Consider the following 17,550-nt stretch of genomic DNA (forward strand, 5'->3'; position numbering starts at 1 on the left):
GTACCTCACTTATTTTCATTTACTTCCTATTACTCATAGGAGGATGGAGAAAAAAATGAAAAATGGGGGCTGGGGGCAGATGAGAGAGTGTTCTTTTTCTTGGCTGGGTCCCAAAGAGTGGCCCCAAAAATGAAGCTGAGCACAGGGCTGGGGGGCCCCACTAACTCTAAATCCACCACTGGCGGTCACGTCACCTTAGGGTGACCAGATGTCCCGATTTTATAGGGAGAGTCCCGATTTCTGGGTCTTTTTCTATTACCCCCCCACCCCTTGCCCCGATTTTTCACACTTGCTGTCTGGTCACCCTACATCACCTGGGCTGGGGATACTGCGTGGACTGTACTCCTTTTCTTTTTGCGAATACAAAACACGGCTGCTACTCTGAAACCTGTGTGGACTGATCCCCACAATCTCCAACCTACCTGGGCAATACAGCAGACATGGCCCTGCCCGCTAGCTCCTCTCCACTCCCCCCCCCCCCCCCCCAAGGCTTAGCCCGCTCACTTTTAAAAACGATTGCTTGTCCCTCCCCCCCCAGGCTTTTCTGGCAGCCCTGTATCCAGTTTTAGACTGGAAACTCCAGTAGAAAGCGGGACCCAAGTGTCCGGTTAGGAGTGCTGGCAGGAAACAAAAAGTCTGGTTAAAATCCGGTTATCGGAGTAACCCCATTAGCTCCGCTCCTCCCACTCCCAACACCCACCCCCGAGGGCTGGGAGAGAACCGGTCCTGCTGCTGCGGGAGGAGGGGCAGCTCGCTGCAGAGAGGGGAAGAGACCGGGCTAGAACCAGGTCCGTACCCGCTCGATGTGGGCAGGGGCCGGGGGCGGGGCTGTTTACCCCCTCCCCAGCCCTGCGGCGCTTGCAGCTTACCCCGGCCCCCCCTTGCTCCAGGGACCAACCCTCGCTCCCGCCCCACTGTGCTTTTGCCCCCAGACCCTTTTACAATCATTCCCTGGGGGGGTAGGAGGGGCACAAAAATTTAATCCGGTCCTGACGCAACGCACCCAACAGCCTTGGGGGGTTTACCCGGGACCCCAACCCCGGTCCCGGCGCCTCGCTCCCTGCTCCCCCACACTCTGCTCTCGCCCGCCCCCGGCGTGGGGAGCTGCGCGGGACGACGCCCCCTCGGCTCCGCCCCGCCCCCCAAGCGCTGCGCGCCCCGCCCCCCTCCACAGGTCTCCTTGTCAGTGTCTCGCCTCCACCCCCACCTTCGCTCGCCCCTCCCCTCGCGGGCCGGGTTGAGCCTGGCTGGGGTACCCAGGGGAGCCAGCGCCCCCGGCTGGAGCGGAACGGCCATGGCCGCCGGCGGAGCCCAGAGATCCCACAGCCCCGCCCCCGCAGAGAGAGAGAGAGAGAGAGAGCGACGACCCGAGCCGCTTAAGGCGCGTGCGCCTGGAGTCCTCAGTGCCGTTAGCGTCGCGCGCCCGCTGCCCCGCCTGCTCACGAGCACGCCTAGAGTCACGTGTCCCCGCCCCCTGCTGTATAGTTTCGGGGCGCGGGAGGGGCGGTTGAATCTCCCTCAGGCCGGCAGGGGGCGCGGTAGTAGTCGACACGGCGGCTGCGCCGGGCGCCGGGCTCCGGGAAGCGGGCGGAGGGAGGCGGTCGTAGTAGCATCACTGAGCGATGGCTGGGGAGGATAGAGCCGCCCCGGAGGCTGCGCAGCCCCCCGCGGACCCGGGCCCTGTTGGCGGCGGCGGCTACGACGCCAAGTGCGTCTTCTGCAGGATCGGCCGCCGGGAGGAGCCGGGCACCGCGCTGCTGCCCTGCGAGGTGAGGGGAGGCGGGCACCGGCGGGCACCAACCGTTCCCTGCCGGCCCCTCTGAGCCCTGCCGCCGCGCCCCCCGCGCGCCTCGCCCCTGCCGGCCCCGGAAGCGTTGTGAGGAGCCGGGTCTCAGCCGGGGCGCCCGGGTATCGTCCTGCAGAGCCGCCCGTGGCAGCGCGGGGCTCGGGCGCGAGCGGCGCAGGGACCGGCGGGCAGGCTGAGCGCGGGGGGCGGGGTGGGAGAGGCCTGGCTAGTGCCGGGGGCGGGGTGTCTGGTGTCTGCCTCTTTCGCTGGCCCGTGGGAGGAGCGGCCGCAGTTGCTGATCCTGCAGTTGAGAGAAGAATTGTCTCATGGGTCTGGGAAACCGAGCCCAGGGCCTCCCAAGGGCAGTGCAGGGGTGCCCCCGACTCGACTTCGCAAAAACACCGCGAAAGGTGCGGTGATTCACGACTTCCATAGGTTATGTTCCGTTCCCATTATTGAACAGTGACGAGCAAATAGGGACGGGTGCAGCCTGTGCTGCAGAGCCAGTGTTGGGATTGTCCAAATCTCGGTAGTTCTAGTTAAATGGTCTGTAATTCACCCAATCTACTGTTTTTTTCTATATAACTAGTCTGTTCAGGGGATCTCTTCATCTGCCTCTTGTGAGTGGCTTGCTGCTTGGAACAAGATTTAAACTGCTTTAATTTAAATCATTCTGCCTTGCCCAGAAAGTGGGATGGGTGGGGTCCAACAGTAGAGCATGAGGGTAGAACTAAACTTTTTTCAATCTTAACTCTGAGGTTTGGGGCGGTATAAGTAGCTAAAAATGTGTATTTGAATTAAAATATGCCTGGCTTATTCTTTATCACTTCACTTAATCTGTAGGGAAATTTTAATTTCCAAATGTAAGTAAATGACAGGTTCTTAGTTTTATCCATAATCATTAAAGTAGATTAAATTTGGTGGTCCTGGATAATACAATAATTCACAAGTTTAAGCCCTGAATCTGCATGGCGGGGGCTCTATGTAAACATAGGGGTCTGCCTGTACAGAGTTCCCTGTGTGTTTGGGGCCGGCATGGCTAAAAAGCTGGAAGACCTCCTCCACTAATATGATGGAAGTATTAGTGAAATGTTCATCAGAAAGGCAGGCACTCAAAATTTCTCACTATTCTGGGCGGTATCCTTCCAGTAGGAGAGCATCAGAACATTGGGGAGGCCTGGATGGGGAGTGACTGATGTAACTATTTGCAGGCATTATTGCTTTTTGTGGACTAATTCCAATGTACATCACTGAGGCCTTGTCTACACTGGGGGGGATCAGCCTAAGATATGTCAACTTCAGCTACGCTATTCTCGTAGCTGAAGTTGCGTATCTTAGGTCGACTTACCTCATGGCCTCACGATGTGGAGTCGACCTGCTGCTGCTCCCCCGTCGACTCCACTTCCGCATCTCGCCACGGTGAAGTACAGGAGTTCTCAACAGAGAGATAGGGGACCTACACTAGATACGATAAATCGATCCTTGATAGATCGATCACTACCCGCTGATCCAGTGGGTAGTGTAGACCAATGGTTCTCAAAGCCTGTCCGCCACTTGTTCAGGGGAAGCCCCTGGCTGGCCAGGCCACAGGTAAGGCCAATTGTGGGCTGGCACATCCCTCTGCCCACGCTGCTTCCTGCAGCCCCCATTGGCCTGGAGCAGCGAACCGTGGCCAATGGGAGCCGCAATCGGCCAAACCTGCGGAAGCAGCAGGTAAACAAACCAGCCCCGCGCGCCTGGGGCTTTCCCTGAACAAGCGGTGGACCAGCTTTGAGAACCATTGGTGTAGACGTATCCTCTGAGAAATACTTGTGAAGCTAATGCTACAATTTATAGTAGAACTATAATGCAGGGGTCAGCAGCTTTTCAGAGGTGGTGTGCCGAGTCTTCATTTATTCACTCTAATTTAAGGTTTCACGTGCCAGTAATACATTTTAAATGCTTTTAGAAGGTCTTTCTATAAGTCTTTACATAAAACAATAGTTTAGTTATATATTAAAATAAATAAGGTTTTTAAAATGTTTAAAAAGCCTCATTTAAAATTAAATTAAAATGCGGAGCCCCCAGGACCCGGGCAGTGTGAGTGCCACTGAAAATCAGCTTGCACGCCTCCTTTGGCACACGTGCCATAGGTTGCCTTCCCCTGCTATAATGTGTTTTGAATAACCATAGAGTGTTCCACTGTTTGAACGCCATTTCAGTTCCAGTAAAAGTGATTTTATGTTATCTGCTGTTTTCTAATGTGTTAATTTTAATAATAGATTAATATGTTGGTATTGTTCCATTAGTCTGAAGGTCTAGTCTGTTTTAGAGATATCAGACCTGGGGCCCCACACCATTATCTAGTAGTGCCGATAGAGCATATGGGAAACTGCAAGACTCTAAAGAAAGAGCACATTCCACTAGGTAAGATCATTGTTTATTCCTGTAGAGATGCATGCTGCAGTATATTGTCAATTGCATTGTAGTTTTGAGCATTGTTTATTTTGTGGCTAACTGTGTCAGGGTAGATTGCTGATTTAAGTCATGATTAAAATCTGATTTAAATCAAACAGGAAGCCTTGATTTTAAGTAATTGATTTAAATCTAGTTTTACAGGTGTACTTTTGGGAGTTCTTTTCCTAAAGAAAAGTTGGTATGATTTGGTACTTCATGCTAACCAGAAGGATACACTATATCTATACATTTAGTCAATTTATGACATCACACATTTATTCAGATTCTCAATAATTACATTTTTTTTAATGTTAGAAATAGTGAATGATTCACTTCTTGTTTACTAGATGATACATTTTACTTCTGATTTTTCAAACTGTATTTGGAAGGAAATTGAAATTTAATAAAAATGCACAAACAATATTTTAAAGTTGTTTTAGTTAAATAAAACTACCTTAACTGTGCTGCATTTAAAAAAAAAAAAAAAGCCTATTACAACAAATTTTGTATTTAAAATTGATTTCTTAAACAAAAGACAGATTATAGTTAGTGTATTGAACTGATTGGTACTGGTCACCATGTCCTTCAGTATTTTAGAACTAGTGTCTTTTCACACCTTGTTTTTATTCATAGATTGGAAGAAAACATGATTTCCTGCTTCTTTCAGCTTCTGATTGGTTTCTCAACTTTGAATGAACTAGTCCTTGAATTGAACAAACTGAATAAACTGAAATGTAGAAAATAGTCTCTCTGCACCAGCAGAGGAGGCAAATGCTGTCAAAAGCTGGTTTAGAACATCTTCAAATCCTGCTTCAAGTGGTTAGCGAGTGTATTCCACCAGTTCAGTGGTTTGATTTTTCTTTAAAACTTGCTAGTAAACATGCACTGCTTGAATATTTATTTACATTATTTTAACAGATTATGTTAAATTTAGGTCAAGGCCTTGACATAGGTTGTCAAAGTTCAAATGTAATTTTAAAAGGTTTATTAAAATAATTAAATACAAAGGCTGATTTAAATTTAAAAAGTCATTTTTTTGTTTTCTTTTTTATTAAGAGATCACTGGTTTTCCTCCATTCTAGTATCAGAGGATTACTGGTTAGTAGTTTATTAGGGTGTGTTTACACAGGGAATTTGACTGACATAGCAGAATAATTAGAACTATTCTGCTATAGCTGTGGCTATGCTGGTATAACTCCTTTGTGTGGACACTCTGTTTTGGGTTAATAATTCTACTGTAGCTATGTCAGTCAATTTGCCTGTGTATACAAGCCCTAAGATCCAAGAATATAGCTATTTCTTCTTGTCTGAAGTTGCAGATGTAGTTTAAATTGGTTGAGAATCTGTTAGTGATTTTCATAAAACTTTTTTTTTCCTTTGGAGACTGGAGAGAAGAAATATGTATGTGAAAGGTATTTTATTACTATCTTTACTACCTGTGCTAAATTGGGATATTGTTTATTACTGATGATGGAAAGATAATGCAGTTTCTAAAGGTAGGTGCAGTTTCAGTGAGAACAGATTAGCTTGTTTTTTGTTTTTTTTAAATCAACTTATAGCATTCATAAAATGTCAAAGGTTTTGTAGTTTAAAAAAACCTGGCCACGCTCCATGATTGCCTTAGTCTGCAAGAAATGTTCTGATTAGCTGTGTGTGTTAAGCATCAGAGAGAGAGAGGCTATGAAATGTTTATCCTTGTTAACATGAACGTTAATTTTTGTCCCGAGTCTCTCATTCAACCTAGTTAAACTTCAAAAAAGTTTAAACTCAAGAATTTTAAAAATGAATCTGAAAGATTCTGGATTAACAGTCCTAGTCCTTGTCTATTCTGGCATTTTTTCTTAACATCTCTTACTGTTTCACTAACACCAGTGCAGCTCGGAGTACTAGTGTAGGCTTGCCAGCAGTGGCAGCTGCCATTTTTACTACCACCATAAGTAACCCTGTTTAGTACAGGATTAGTTAACACAGTGATTAAAAATGCCTTTGTACTGCCTGCTGCAGAAAAATGCTAAATCCTAGAGATTAAAGTCCTGCAGATACATCACTGAGGGCAACAGAACAAACTTCCCACTAATTCTGACCCACTAATATTCCTCAGCATTGGCTTGGAGGTTTTAGGCGTGAAGATAAATCTTTGGCCTTGCCAAAAATGGTGCCAAAATATAGGTGGAAGTTATGTGATGTGATGTACGTACACACACACACACAGAACATGAAAGATGGAAGTTGCCACACCAACTGTAAGAGGCTAATTACTTAAGATGAGCTATTATCAGCAGGAGAAAAAAAAACTTTTGTAGTGATAATCAAGATGGCCCATTTCGCACAGTTGACAAGAAAGTGTGAGGATACTTAACATGGGGAAAGAGATTCAATTTGTGTAATGACCCAGCCACTCCCAGTCTCTATTCAACCCCAAGGTAATGGTATCTAATTTGCAAATTACTTCAAGTTCAGCAGTTTCTTGTTGGAGTCTGTTTTTGAAGCTTTTCTGTAGCAAAATTGCCACCTTTAAGTCTGTTCCTGAGTGATCAGAGAGGGTGAAGTGTTATGATTCCTGATGTCAGATGTGTGTCCATTTATTCTTTTTCATAGACTGTCCAGTTTGGCCAATGTACATGGCAGAGGGGCACTGCGGGCACACGATGGCATATATCACATTGGTAGATGTGCAGGTGAATGAGCCCCTGATGGCGTGGCTGATGTGATTAGGTCCTATGATGGTGCCACTTAAATAGATATGTGGACAGAGTAGGCATCGGGCTTTGTTGCAAGGATAAGTTCCTGGGTTGGTGTTTTTGTTGTGTGGCGTGTGGTTGCTGATGAGTATTTGCTTCAGGTTGGGGGCCTGCCTGTAAGCGAGGACTGGTCTGTCTCCCAAGATCTGTGAGAGTGAGGGATCATCTTTCAGGATAGGCTGTAGATCTCTGATGATGCACTGGAGAGGTTTTAGTTGGAGGCTGAAGGTGACGGCCAGTGGCGTTCTGTTATTTTCTTTGTTGGGCCTGTCCTGTAGTAGGTAACTTCTGGGTACTCTTCTGGCTCTGTCAGTCTGTTTTTTCACTTCAACCAGGTGGGTACTGTAGTTTTAAGAATGCTTGATAGAGATCTTGTAGGTGTTTGTCTGAGTGATTGGAGCAAATGCGGTTGTATCTTAGAGCTTGGCTGTAGACAGTGGGTTGTCTGGTGTGGTCTGGATGGAAGCTGAAGGCATGTAGGCAAGTATAATGGTCAGTAGGTTTCTGGTATAGGGTGGTGTTTATGTGACCATCGCTTATTAGCACAGTAGCATCCAGGAAATGGACCGCTTGTGTGGATTGGTCCAGGCTGAGGTTGATGGTGGGATGGAAATTGTTGAAATCATGGTGGATTTCCTCAAGGGCTTCTTTTCCATGGGTCCAGATAATGAAGATGTCATCAATGTAGTGCAAGTAAAGTAGGGGCATTAGGAGACGAGAACTAAGGAAGCGTCCTCGCTTACAGGCAGGCCCCCAACCTGAAGCAAATACTCACCAGCAACCACGCGCCACACAACAAAAACACCAACCCAGGAACTTATCCTTGCAACAAAGCCCGATGCCTACTCTGTCCACATATCTATTTAAGTGACACCATCATAGGACCTAATCGCATCAGCCACGCCATCAGGGGCTCATTCACCTGCACGTCTACCAATGTGATATATGCCATCGTGTGCCCGCAATGCCCCTCTGCCATGTACATTGGCCAAACTGGACAGTCTCTATGCAAAAGAATAAATGGACACATCTGACATCAGGAATCATAACATTCAAAAACCAGTAGGAGAACACTTCAACCCCTCTGGTCACTCAGGAACAGACTTAAAGGTGGCAATTTTGCAACAGAAAAGCTTCAAAAACAGACTCCAACGACAAACTGCTGAACTGGAATTAATTTGCAAACTAGATACCATTAACTTGGGGTTGAATAGAGACTTGGAGTGGCTGGATCATTACACAAATTGAATCTCTTTCCCCATGTTAAGTATCCTCACACCTTCTTGTCAACTGTGTGAAATGGGCCATCTTGATTATCACTACAAAAGTTTTTTTTTTTTTTTTCTCCTGCTGATAATAGCTCATCTTAAGTAATTAGCTTCTTAGAGTTGGTGTGGCAACTTCCACCTTTTCATGTTCTCTGTATATATATCTTCCTACTATATGTTCCATTCTATGCTTCTGATGAAATGAGCTGTAGCCCACGAAAGCTTATGCTCAAATAAATTTTAGTCTCTAAGGTGCCACAAGTACTCCTATTCGTTATTTAGAGGCATTTTAGTGCACTACATTTAGAGTTCATATTCACTTTAACTTCTTTTTCTACCTAGTGGAGAAAATGATGGAAGCTGGAAAGAACATCCTTCAGCGAAATAATTTTACTGACTTGAATGATATAAGGTATATAACTTGCTTTCTGGATATGTCTAATACACTATTGACCTTTTCTGATAATAGTACTTGTCTGATAATGGTAGCAAGGGCAGCATCTTTAATTGTCTGAGAGAAATGGCCTCGAAGTTGATTAGGATTTGAAATACAGCAGGAGTTCTCTGGTAGAATGCGCACACATGGGACCTATAAACTATTCTTCCACTGATACATTTCTAGTGCAGAGTTAATTTGATTTGACTATTTGGTAAAATGTAGCATGATTCTATATGAAACTAGTTTCCTGTTTGTCTTCTAGAAAATGTTGAATGTAACAAAATAGTGTTGCAGTTTGAAGTTTGTCTATGACCAGGCCTTGGGAAAACTTTAAACAAACTATTCAAAAGGCTGCCCTGACCAGGTGCCAGTAGCATGCTTTGGAGTCCAAAGTAGAGATGAACTTACTGGCCCTGTCCATCTGGAACCCTGGGCCTCTGTTTGAGATGAGTTTGAATGTAGTTGAGCTGAGTCTCAAATGCTGTTTAAGAATTTGTTTGAAATGAGTTCAACCCCTGCCATGCTAGCAAGCAAAAGCATGTTTCAAATCATCTTATACTTAAATGCTTTAAAACCATATTTAAATAATGTGGGGTTGAACCATGTTTCCCAGAATGGATAGGGACATATTTTTGTGGCTGAAGAAGTTGGAGGGCACCTTTTCATTTGGGAGACAGCTTATTGCTGATTTCACTGCTAGCTGTGGTGCATTTTTGGTAGTATGTTAAAATCTTTTTTTTTTCTCTCCCCCCCCACCCCCCCCGCCCAAAATAGGAAAATATATTTAAATGCCAATATTAAGTGAGAAATAAGCCCCTACATTGAGATGTTATCTTGACAGCCTGAGTGAAGGAAGGGGTATTAATGTTACTGTATGAGCCCTTGACTTAAACGAATAAAAATACCCCTTAACTTTTATTGTAGCTTCTGTCATTTCAATTTTATGATTTTGGGGGGAGGAGGAAAGTGGTGAAAATTAAAATTGTTTGGTAACATAAATATTTGTTTGCTGCTAGATCTGTGAAGTAATTCTGGTACTCCAGACAAAAAGCTACAGTTCAGTACAATCAGCCCTTGACATAGTTTTAAGATGTTCTCGCCTATGTCTGAATTAATGCAGCTGATGTTTTTTCCCCTCCCCCACTCTTCTCAAGGATGGGATTCCACTGGCCTCCATTCTGCTCAATATCCCACTTACATCTTCATGTCCTGGCCCCAGCCAGTCATCTGGGATTCTTGTCTAGGATGATATACAGAACCAATTCCTATTGGTTTATCACAGTAAGTGCAGCGCAGTTGATTTGGTAGGTTTCCAGTTGCAAGCATAAAATGTGAAAGCTTTCAAATGATTTGAAATAGTGATCTGCTCAGGCCTAATTTTAAAGCCTGATCCAAATCCAATGGGCCCCATAGCCAACCTAAACCCTACCCCAGCCTCAGAGGGTTGAGTTGTTTTCAGACCAAGCCCAACTTGAATCCAACACTTCCCCCTGAACCTGAATTATTGTCACCCCACATCCTGGGGGCTCAGTCTGGTGAGTGCTGCTTTTTCTCCCCACACCTGCAATCCATCTCTGGTGTAGTGAAGACAATTGCTGTGCTGTGGAGTGAGTGTACCAACAAGTCGTAGAACTTCCCACTCCTCCTCATACACAGCAAGGTGTCAGTGGGCAGTATGCAGCTGTTGGTGCACTGACCGCAGGGTCGGAGGAGGAGATTAGAGCCTACTCAACCCAAGCCTGAGATGTTTGGACTGTTTTCAGATCTAACCTGACACTTGTAGTCGGGTCAAACCAGGTTCGTGTTGGGTTAAACTCATAGAGTTTAAGGCCATAAGGGATCATTGTAAACCTCTGATCTGCATGTTGTAGGTCTCAGAACCTCATCCACTCACTCCTGTAATAGACCAGGGGTGGGCAAACTTTTTGGCCCTAGGGCCACATTGGATACAGAAATTGTATGGAGGGCCGGATAGGAAGACTGGGGGATGCTATGCCTCCCCAAACAGCTAGGTGTGGCCTGGCCCCTGCCCCCTATCTAGCCCCCTGGAATCCCCACCCCCATCCACCCCCCCCTGCTCCCCACCCCTGACTGCCCCCCAGGACTCCCGCATCCTATCCAAACACTCCTGCTCTCTGCCCCCTGACCATCCCCCCCAGGACACCCGTCCCCTATGACTGTGCCGCCCTGGAGCACCAGGTCTGGTGGTGCTATAGGCATGCTGCCTGCTGAGGGAACTGTGACTGGGAGGGAGGAGAGCAGAAGGGGAGGGGCCAGGGACTAGCCTCCGCCTTGCTCACTGCGCTGCCAGGGAGTTGGGCTGGCTCCTCTGCAAGCCTGTCCTGACCCCACTCTCTGGCAGGAGCTTGGGGGCCAGTGGAAAGGGTCCTGTGGGCTGGATGTGGCCCGCAGGCCATAGTTTGCCCCCCCTCTATAATAGGCCCATAGCCTTTGGGTGAGTTACTGAAGTCCTCAAGTCATAATTCAAAGACTTCAAGTTCCAGAGAATCCACCATTTACTCTAGTTTAACCTGCAAGTGCCCCTTGCCCTGTGCTGCAGAGGAAGGGTTGCAAGGTTCTAGTTTGAAATGTATAATACAATGCAAAAATCTTTAACTGTTCAAACAGTAGTTTTAACATAGATATTTTGAGAGAGACACTTTTGTATAATTTTTAATTCAGGATTACTTATACCTTCCTTTAGCAAATGTTAAGATAAAACTCAGTGTGCTTTACTTTTACCTTTTACAGCGTTTTCCTTTTTAAGAAAAATATGGTGGTAAAATATGAGTAGTGCATACTATTGTGTAGTTTAGACGCAATATATGGCCTATATTAAAAATGCAAATACACTAAAACTTGGAAACAACAAAAATACTTGTGAGCAGAAGGTAGCCTAAGATTGTTAATAGGATGCATAGCATTTCACCAGTTCAATCCAGCTTGAGTGAAAAGTTACTGCCATTTGATAGCTGCTGTTCAATAGTTTATGTGCTGTTTTGCTGGTCTCAGTCCCGTTCCCAAATGTCCACTTCACAAAAAAACATTTTTTTGTTGCAGCAGAAATACCAAATAGTGCCAGCTCTCCACTGAGAGGGGCTAAGAGCAGAATTGGCATGGAGACTGAATAATTCACTAATCTTGAAGTTATCTTTTAGGGTTGAGGCATGCTGTCAGGGCAGGGTGGGGAAGGCTACTGGGCTGCAGCTGTGCTGAATAAACAGAAAAACGTACACTTTTAGTACAGCAGCATTATCCTGTTAAGTGAGACAGACCCTCCACATAAGTTGTAGAAAAATCCCTGCCTTGCCATTGGCTTAAGGGAGTATTGCTGGGACATGGGATCTGTAAAGGTGAATAAAAAGCCAAGAGAGGGCCCCTTATTTATATATATAATATATAAAATAAAATTTTTTATTTTCTGAAATGACATAAAGATAAATACAAATAACAAAAAATGGAAAATGTACTTGAATTTTTCTTTATTGTAATATGGCTTAAATATGACACTTGATTTGGAAAGAATGGAAATCAAGATTCAGAATTATATTAAATTGTAGAACTCAAAATTCAATTACCTAACTTTAAGAGCAAATGAACTGTAAGGCCATTTAACCTTGTTTAATTGTCGTCACTAGGTGAGCTTTGTAACATGCTAGAGGTCTGGTGTCCCATAACAGTTAGCAAGTATATTAACAACTTGAAGGCAAGGGTTGAAGCACTTAAGCTGCTTGCATTTTTAGGTTCCAGTACCTAGTGGGTCCTAGTAAGACCTCAGACACATTTTCAAATGGAAAGGATAACTTAATAGGACTGGCAGAGAAGGTGAGAAATACCCTCGGTGTATTGTACCCTTAGGGGCCATCTAAAAGAGGCTTAGGGCTCCTCATGCCTAATACCTAGTGTGTCCCAGTTTAGTCCATTCCTCTGCTAAAGGAATTTGGGTATCCCTACAAATCCTCTAGTTAGTTCCACATTATGTCTCACTTGGGGGGGCCCCTCCACATTGTCCTTCCATGTTGATGAGTCACCCGTAGGCTGCCCTACCTTTGCTTGGCTAGGTGTCTGAGTATGAAGTCCACAGCAGTACCAGCTACTTGTGCCCCAGCTTTCAGAACTTGGCTGTTTCCAAGCATACTTCTCCTCTTAGGTTCCCAAAACACCCTGCCTGGGTGACCCATGCTTGACCAGCTGTCATCCCAATTGTCTCAAAACTTTCTCCTTCTTCTGCTGACCTACTCTTCCTCCAGTGGTGGAGGGAGAAAACTAGTGAATCTGTTGCTCAAGCAGATGTAACTTCTGGTATACACCCTGGCTATGTGAAGTAAGGAGCACAAACTGTTCTGCTTAACGTATCCGGTACATATCCACACTAAACTAAATGTGTTGCTTTCAGTGGGATATTTTGGATTTATGAGAGACCAGTTGTTAAACTGGAGCTCCATTGGTCATAGGGTTAATATATTTCTTCCTTTTTTCCTGCAGGCTGAACAGCTGATTGAACGACTGCAGACTGAAAATACTGCCAGTTGAAAGCACCTTACCTAGTCTTGGATCACAAATCAATTTAGATTTTGTTCTTTGAACTCTGATTAAAATTATACAGTTTGGTGTAACTATTTGTGAAGTTTTAAAAAAAGGAAAAGATTGAGTTGATTGCCTGTTCCTTCAGAGCAAGAACTTTTTTGATTGTCTACCTAATGCTCAGTGTATGTGTACTCAAGTTTACCGATAATAGATGCAAAATATTTGAATGGAAAATAGAGTAATATATAAAACACTAGTTCTAGTAAAATACATTATAAACAGTCATGGTTTGAATGTATTAAAACTGGGCAAATTTTCAACAGTAACTGTTAATAGCATGTACACTGTACCAAGTTGAATGCTTAAAAGTGGAATCTAGCTTTTTATATTAACAAAAAAAAAATGGGGAATGAAATAGTGTTTAAAACGAACAGGTTTCCTTTAGTACTTGCATGAGTCATGCTGGTGATGTCTAGTTCTTAGTAGGTACAGTGCTAAAGATAAATACTGTTTTTTGGTGCTAAACCATTTTAATATATTGCTATCTTGCGTGATGATGATCTGTAGCAAGTGCTAAACATAACATATTGTGCCCAGAATATGATAATGCTTTAGAACATAGAATTTAGTTTAAATGTGTATAGGAATGTTTATATGATGGATTTAGATTAAGATTGTTACTTGTCTTGAATATTCTCTAAATACAAGATTTTTAAAACATATAGTTAAATTAAAGAGTTTGGATGGATTGAATTAACACACTTGCCTCTGGGCATCAAATTTAACCTAGAACCTAGATTAAGGACTTGTCTACACAGTGCGTTAGTCAGCACTAGAAGACCGGGGTGTGCATTACTCTGTTGCATATAACTGGCCTGTGTGGATCCTGCTGGCACGTACTAAAAGATTGCGTGTGTGTGTGTGTGTGTGTGTGTGTGTGTGTGTGTGTGTGTGTGAGAATGTAGTCCTGTTTCAAACAGCACTACATTAACACACTAGGGAATTTTTAGTGCATGCCAGTGAGGTCTACCTGGGTACTTAGTGTGCACTAAAAGTTTACATCCTTCTTGTGCAGACGAACACACTGGGTAGACAAGCCCTAACATGTGGTTCTACTAAATGTCACTTTGATTTACTTATGCGATGGCTAAATTTGACTCCTAAATATTTAGAGGTCACAAGATAAATTGTTCACTGATGGTGGGTTTTGTTGTTTTTGAGCTCACCACACACAACTACTATATAACCTGATAGGTCTTGGCATATCTGGGACTCAGGGAATGCCCAAAACTGGAGTATTCATGTGATGTGGTGTTAAGAGTTGCATGAGGAGGTGTTCAGAGTGTCTGTCTGCACTACATATGGCTCTAGTCAGTGCTGTCGCTCCCTCATTTTTATGAGCACCAAATTAATTCAGATCATTTGAAAAGAAGATAAAATTTCAGGACAATAATTTTATCCCTTGGTTTTTTATTTATTTGTTTTTTGTTTTCCACCAAACCATTTTGCATTAACCTAATTGAAACCAGTGCCCTCAGCATCTACATGTTAACAGCCAGGGTGGTGGTTATCCACTGCACCTGCAGGCTCTCTGAGAAGTCTTAAAGTGCTTTCCACGGATTCTGTTGCCTTAGTGATGCAGTGTTTTGTAATGTTTATTTGTGTATATAGTACTTGAAGTGTTAAGAATATGCTGACCAAAGAACAAGATTCCCTGCCATAAAGAGCTTACTTCTCTCTTTTCTCTGAGACACTGCACTTACGCTGTGTCTGCAGTTGGAGCTGAGGGTGTGGTTCCTGGACATACCTGTGCTAGCTTTGCTAAAAATAGCAATGTAATTTACGGTGGCGGGGCAGGTGTGAGCTGTGGCATGGGCTAGCTGCCTTGATTATATCCCACCCAAACCCGGCGGGTACCTACTCAAGGCAGCTAGCCCATGCTGCCACTTGCTGCTGCCTGTGTGACTCTGGCTACACTGCTATTTTTAGCATGCTAGATTGATCAAAGCTAGCACTGGTACATCTACGCGAGCTGGGAAACACATCTCCAGCTCTAAATATGGATGGAGGTGTTAGTGTCTTGATCCTCTTGTTAAGGGGGATTGGCATGTAACTTACAGTACTTTGGAGTATGGTGCTAGGAAGACTTTGACTCATTCCTTGCAATAATTAGGGAATCAGCTCACACACATCGTAACTTGATTAAAATATTAGGATGCCAATATATTAACCTCTTTTTTAAAACAGTGATAAAGTACTGCTCATGAATATTGTGGTAGTGAATTAATTTATGTAACTATACTTAACTGTGATCTGCATCATTACAAGCTATTTTTATGAGCCAGTTCTAAAGTATTACGGAAAAGCTTAATAAAAACCAGAAATGTTAACCTAGGCTTCTTTGAATGTTTTATAATTCTGTCAGAGGTGGCTGCAAAGAGGTAATGTTGAATTTAACTGTTTTATTCTTAAGTGTAATACATTTGCATACTTCTCTAAAATGTGAAAATGAAAAGTAACGTAATTCTGGTATAGAAAATGTAGACAGGGTCATGGTATGTGTTTAGAATGAAAGTCCAGTGGAACAGATGGTACTGGAAACTGTTAATGGAAAACAGAACCTTTCACTTCTGGGTTACTAGTTCCAATTCAGACTAGGCTGGTAATGGCAAAAGAACAACAAAAAAATCACATTGCCATTTAATAGCTGTTCAGTGGTGCTTATAAACAAAATTTTAGTTTTAATCAAGTTCATAAGGAATGGGTATTTACATCACAAAGAACACCATAATTAGCAATTACTCCCTATTTCTGGTAGGTAATAAGGTCAAAGACTGACTTTTTCAACAACTAAAGACTAATCCTTTATAGCCGAGTCATAGTCAGGTTTGTGTGTGGCAATAGACACTGTTATACATGCACTTGCCAATACTGTCATTCTTCCCAAGGAAAAATTAAATTGGGAATTGTTAGTGTACAGTGTATGCCCAACTGTACTTCTAATATGAGACTATGTATAAACAGGACAGCCTTACCCAGCTGCTGTGTATATTTAGAATTACCTATTCAATTTTAGTTAAGTTTTTACCTCCTTAACCCTGAAAGATCAACACCTCATATCAAGAGTTAGATTTTATTACATCTTGAGCATCAATGGAATTTTGTAAATTCCAACCAGTTACATGTGTGCAAACGTCACTGGACACAATGGGGTTGTAAAGGTGTAACGAGGGCTTAATTTAGCCTGCAAAAACCTTTTTGTGATGTGCAAGATTGAAAGAAGCCAACTTGATTCTGAGATTAGATTGTTTACGGTGCTGACTTAACATTTAATTGTAAATGGAGCTACAGAAATTGAGACAAACAGAACCTCACATTGCTTTTCTTAGGCCATGTTTACACTAGCATTTATGTCAGCAAAATTTTTATCGCTTGGGGCTGTGAAAAAACACACCCTGAGCAACATAAGTTTGCCAGCATAAGCACTTGTGTGTACAGCGCTATGTGGGTGGGACAGCATTTTCCGCCGACATAGCTACTGCTAATCGTTGAGATGGTTTTCTGTCAACAGGAGAGCCCTCTGCTGTTGGCATAATGTGGTTACATGAGTGATCTGAGTTGCACAGCTGTATCAGTACAGCTGGGCTGCTGTAAGCTTGCCAGTGTAGACATGGAGAAGTACTTCTCAGTGTAGATTTTCACTTTGTTTCCTTTGGAGGCTGACAAAGTTCTTGGTGGACCTGTTGGGAGTAGTAAGTTTGCTTTTTGAAAGGGGCACTGTCAGTGTTAGTAATTTACTTTTTTATTTAAGATTTAAAAAAAAGCTTTGGTAGAACCCTTTAGTCTCCTGATTTCTTAAAGCTTCCTGCTCACTGTGGCTATTTATAAGGGTTTTATTTTCAGTAAAACAGGGGACAGGCTTGTTCCTTCTCTTCTCCCACCCTCTTCAATAGTACTGAAATAAAGGCTTCCTCTTATGCCCTAAGAAATGAACACCACTCTAGCTCCCTCTACTCATGGGGATGCTCTAAAGAAGACTAGAAAGTGGTCTCACCTGCCTTAGCCACTGTTCCTTTATGGACCCTGGAGGCTGAGGCAGCTTTCCTCATGTTAATTGTTCCACTAATGCCTGCACGGGCCTAGGGCATGAAGGGGTTTCCTAGCCCTTGTCCTAAGAGGAATAAAACCACCGTTTGGGTTACAAACTCAGGAACATCAAAAGCTCTGCTAGCAATTCAGCAACAACACCTTGCAGGGCCTGTGTCTGAGCATACTTTACACTAGAGCTGGAAGGTGTAAATTCCAGCTTGAGGTGACTGCCCCCATTCCAACCCCTTCCCCAAATCCCTGTCC

General features: G+C 43.8%; 1 protein-coding gene across 2 annotated transcripts; it reads left to right on the forward strand.

Annotated features, from left to right (window-relative positions):
- Positions 1-1,407: 1,407 nt before the first annotated feature.
- HINT3 (histidine triad nucleotide binding protein 3) lies at positions 1,408-16,317 on the forward strand. 2 transcript variants are annotated; one of them, XM_037894733.2, is made up of 5 exons: positions 1,408-1,769; positions 4,075-4,192; positions 8,574-8,643; positions 9,825-9,951; positions 13,156-16,317. In XM_037894733.2, the coding sequence occupies exons 1-5, from the start codon at positions 1,623-1,625 to the stop codon at positions 13,201-13,203; spliced, it is 510 nt and encodes a 169-aa protein (XP_037750661.1). In that variant the 5' UTR covers positions 1,408-1,622; the 3' UTR covers positions 13,204-16,317. The 2 variants fall into 2 exon arrangements, with proteins under 2 accessions (XP_037750661.1, XP_037750662.1); XM_037894734.2 differs by lacking the exon at positions 1,408-1,769 and adding an exon at positions 2,016-2,196.
- The last annotated feature ends 1,233 nt before the right edge of the window (positions 16,318-17,550 follow it).

This window comes from Chelonia mydas, chromosome 3, assembly GCF_015237465.2.
Source record: "Chelonia mydas isolate rCheMyd1 chromosome 3, rCheMyd1.pri.v2, whole genome shotgun sequence".
NCBI classification, from domain to species: Eukaryota; Metazoa; Chordata; order Testudines; family Cheloniidae; genus Chelonia; species Chelonia mydas.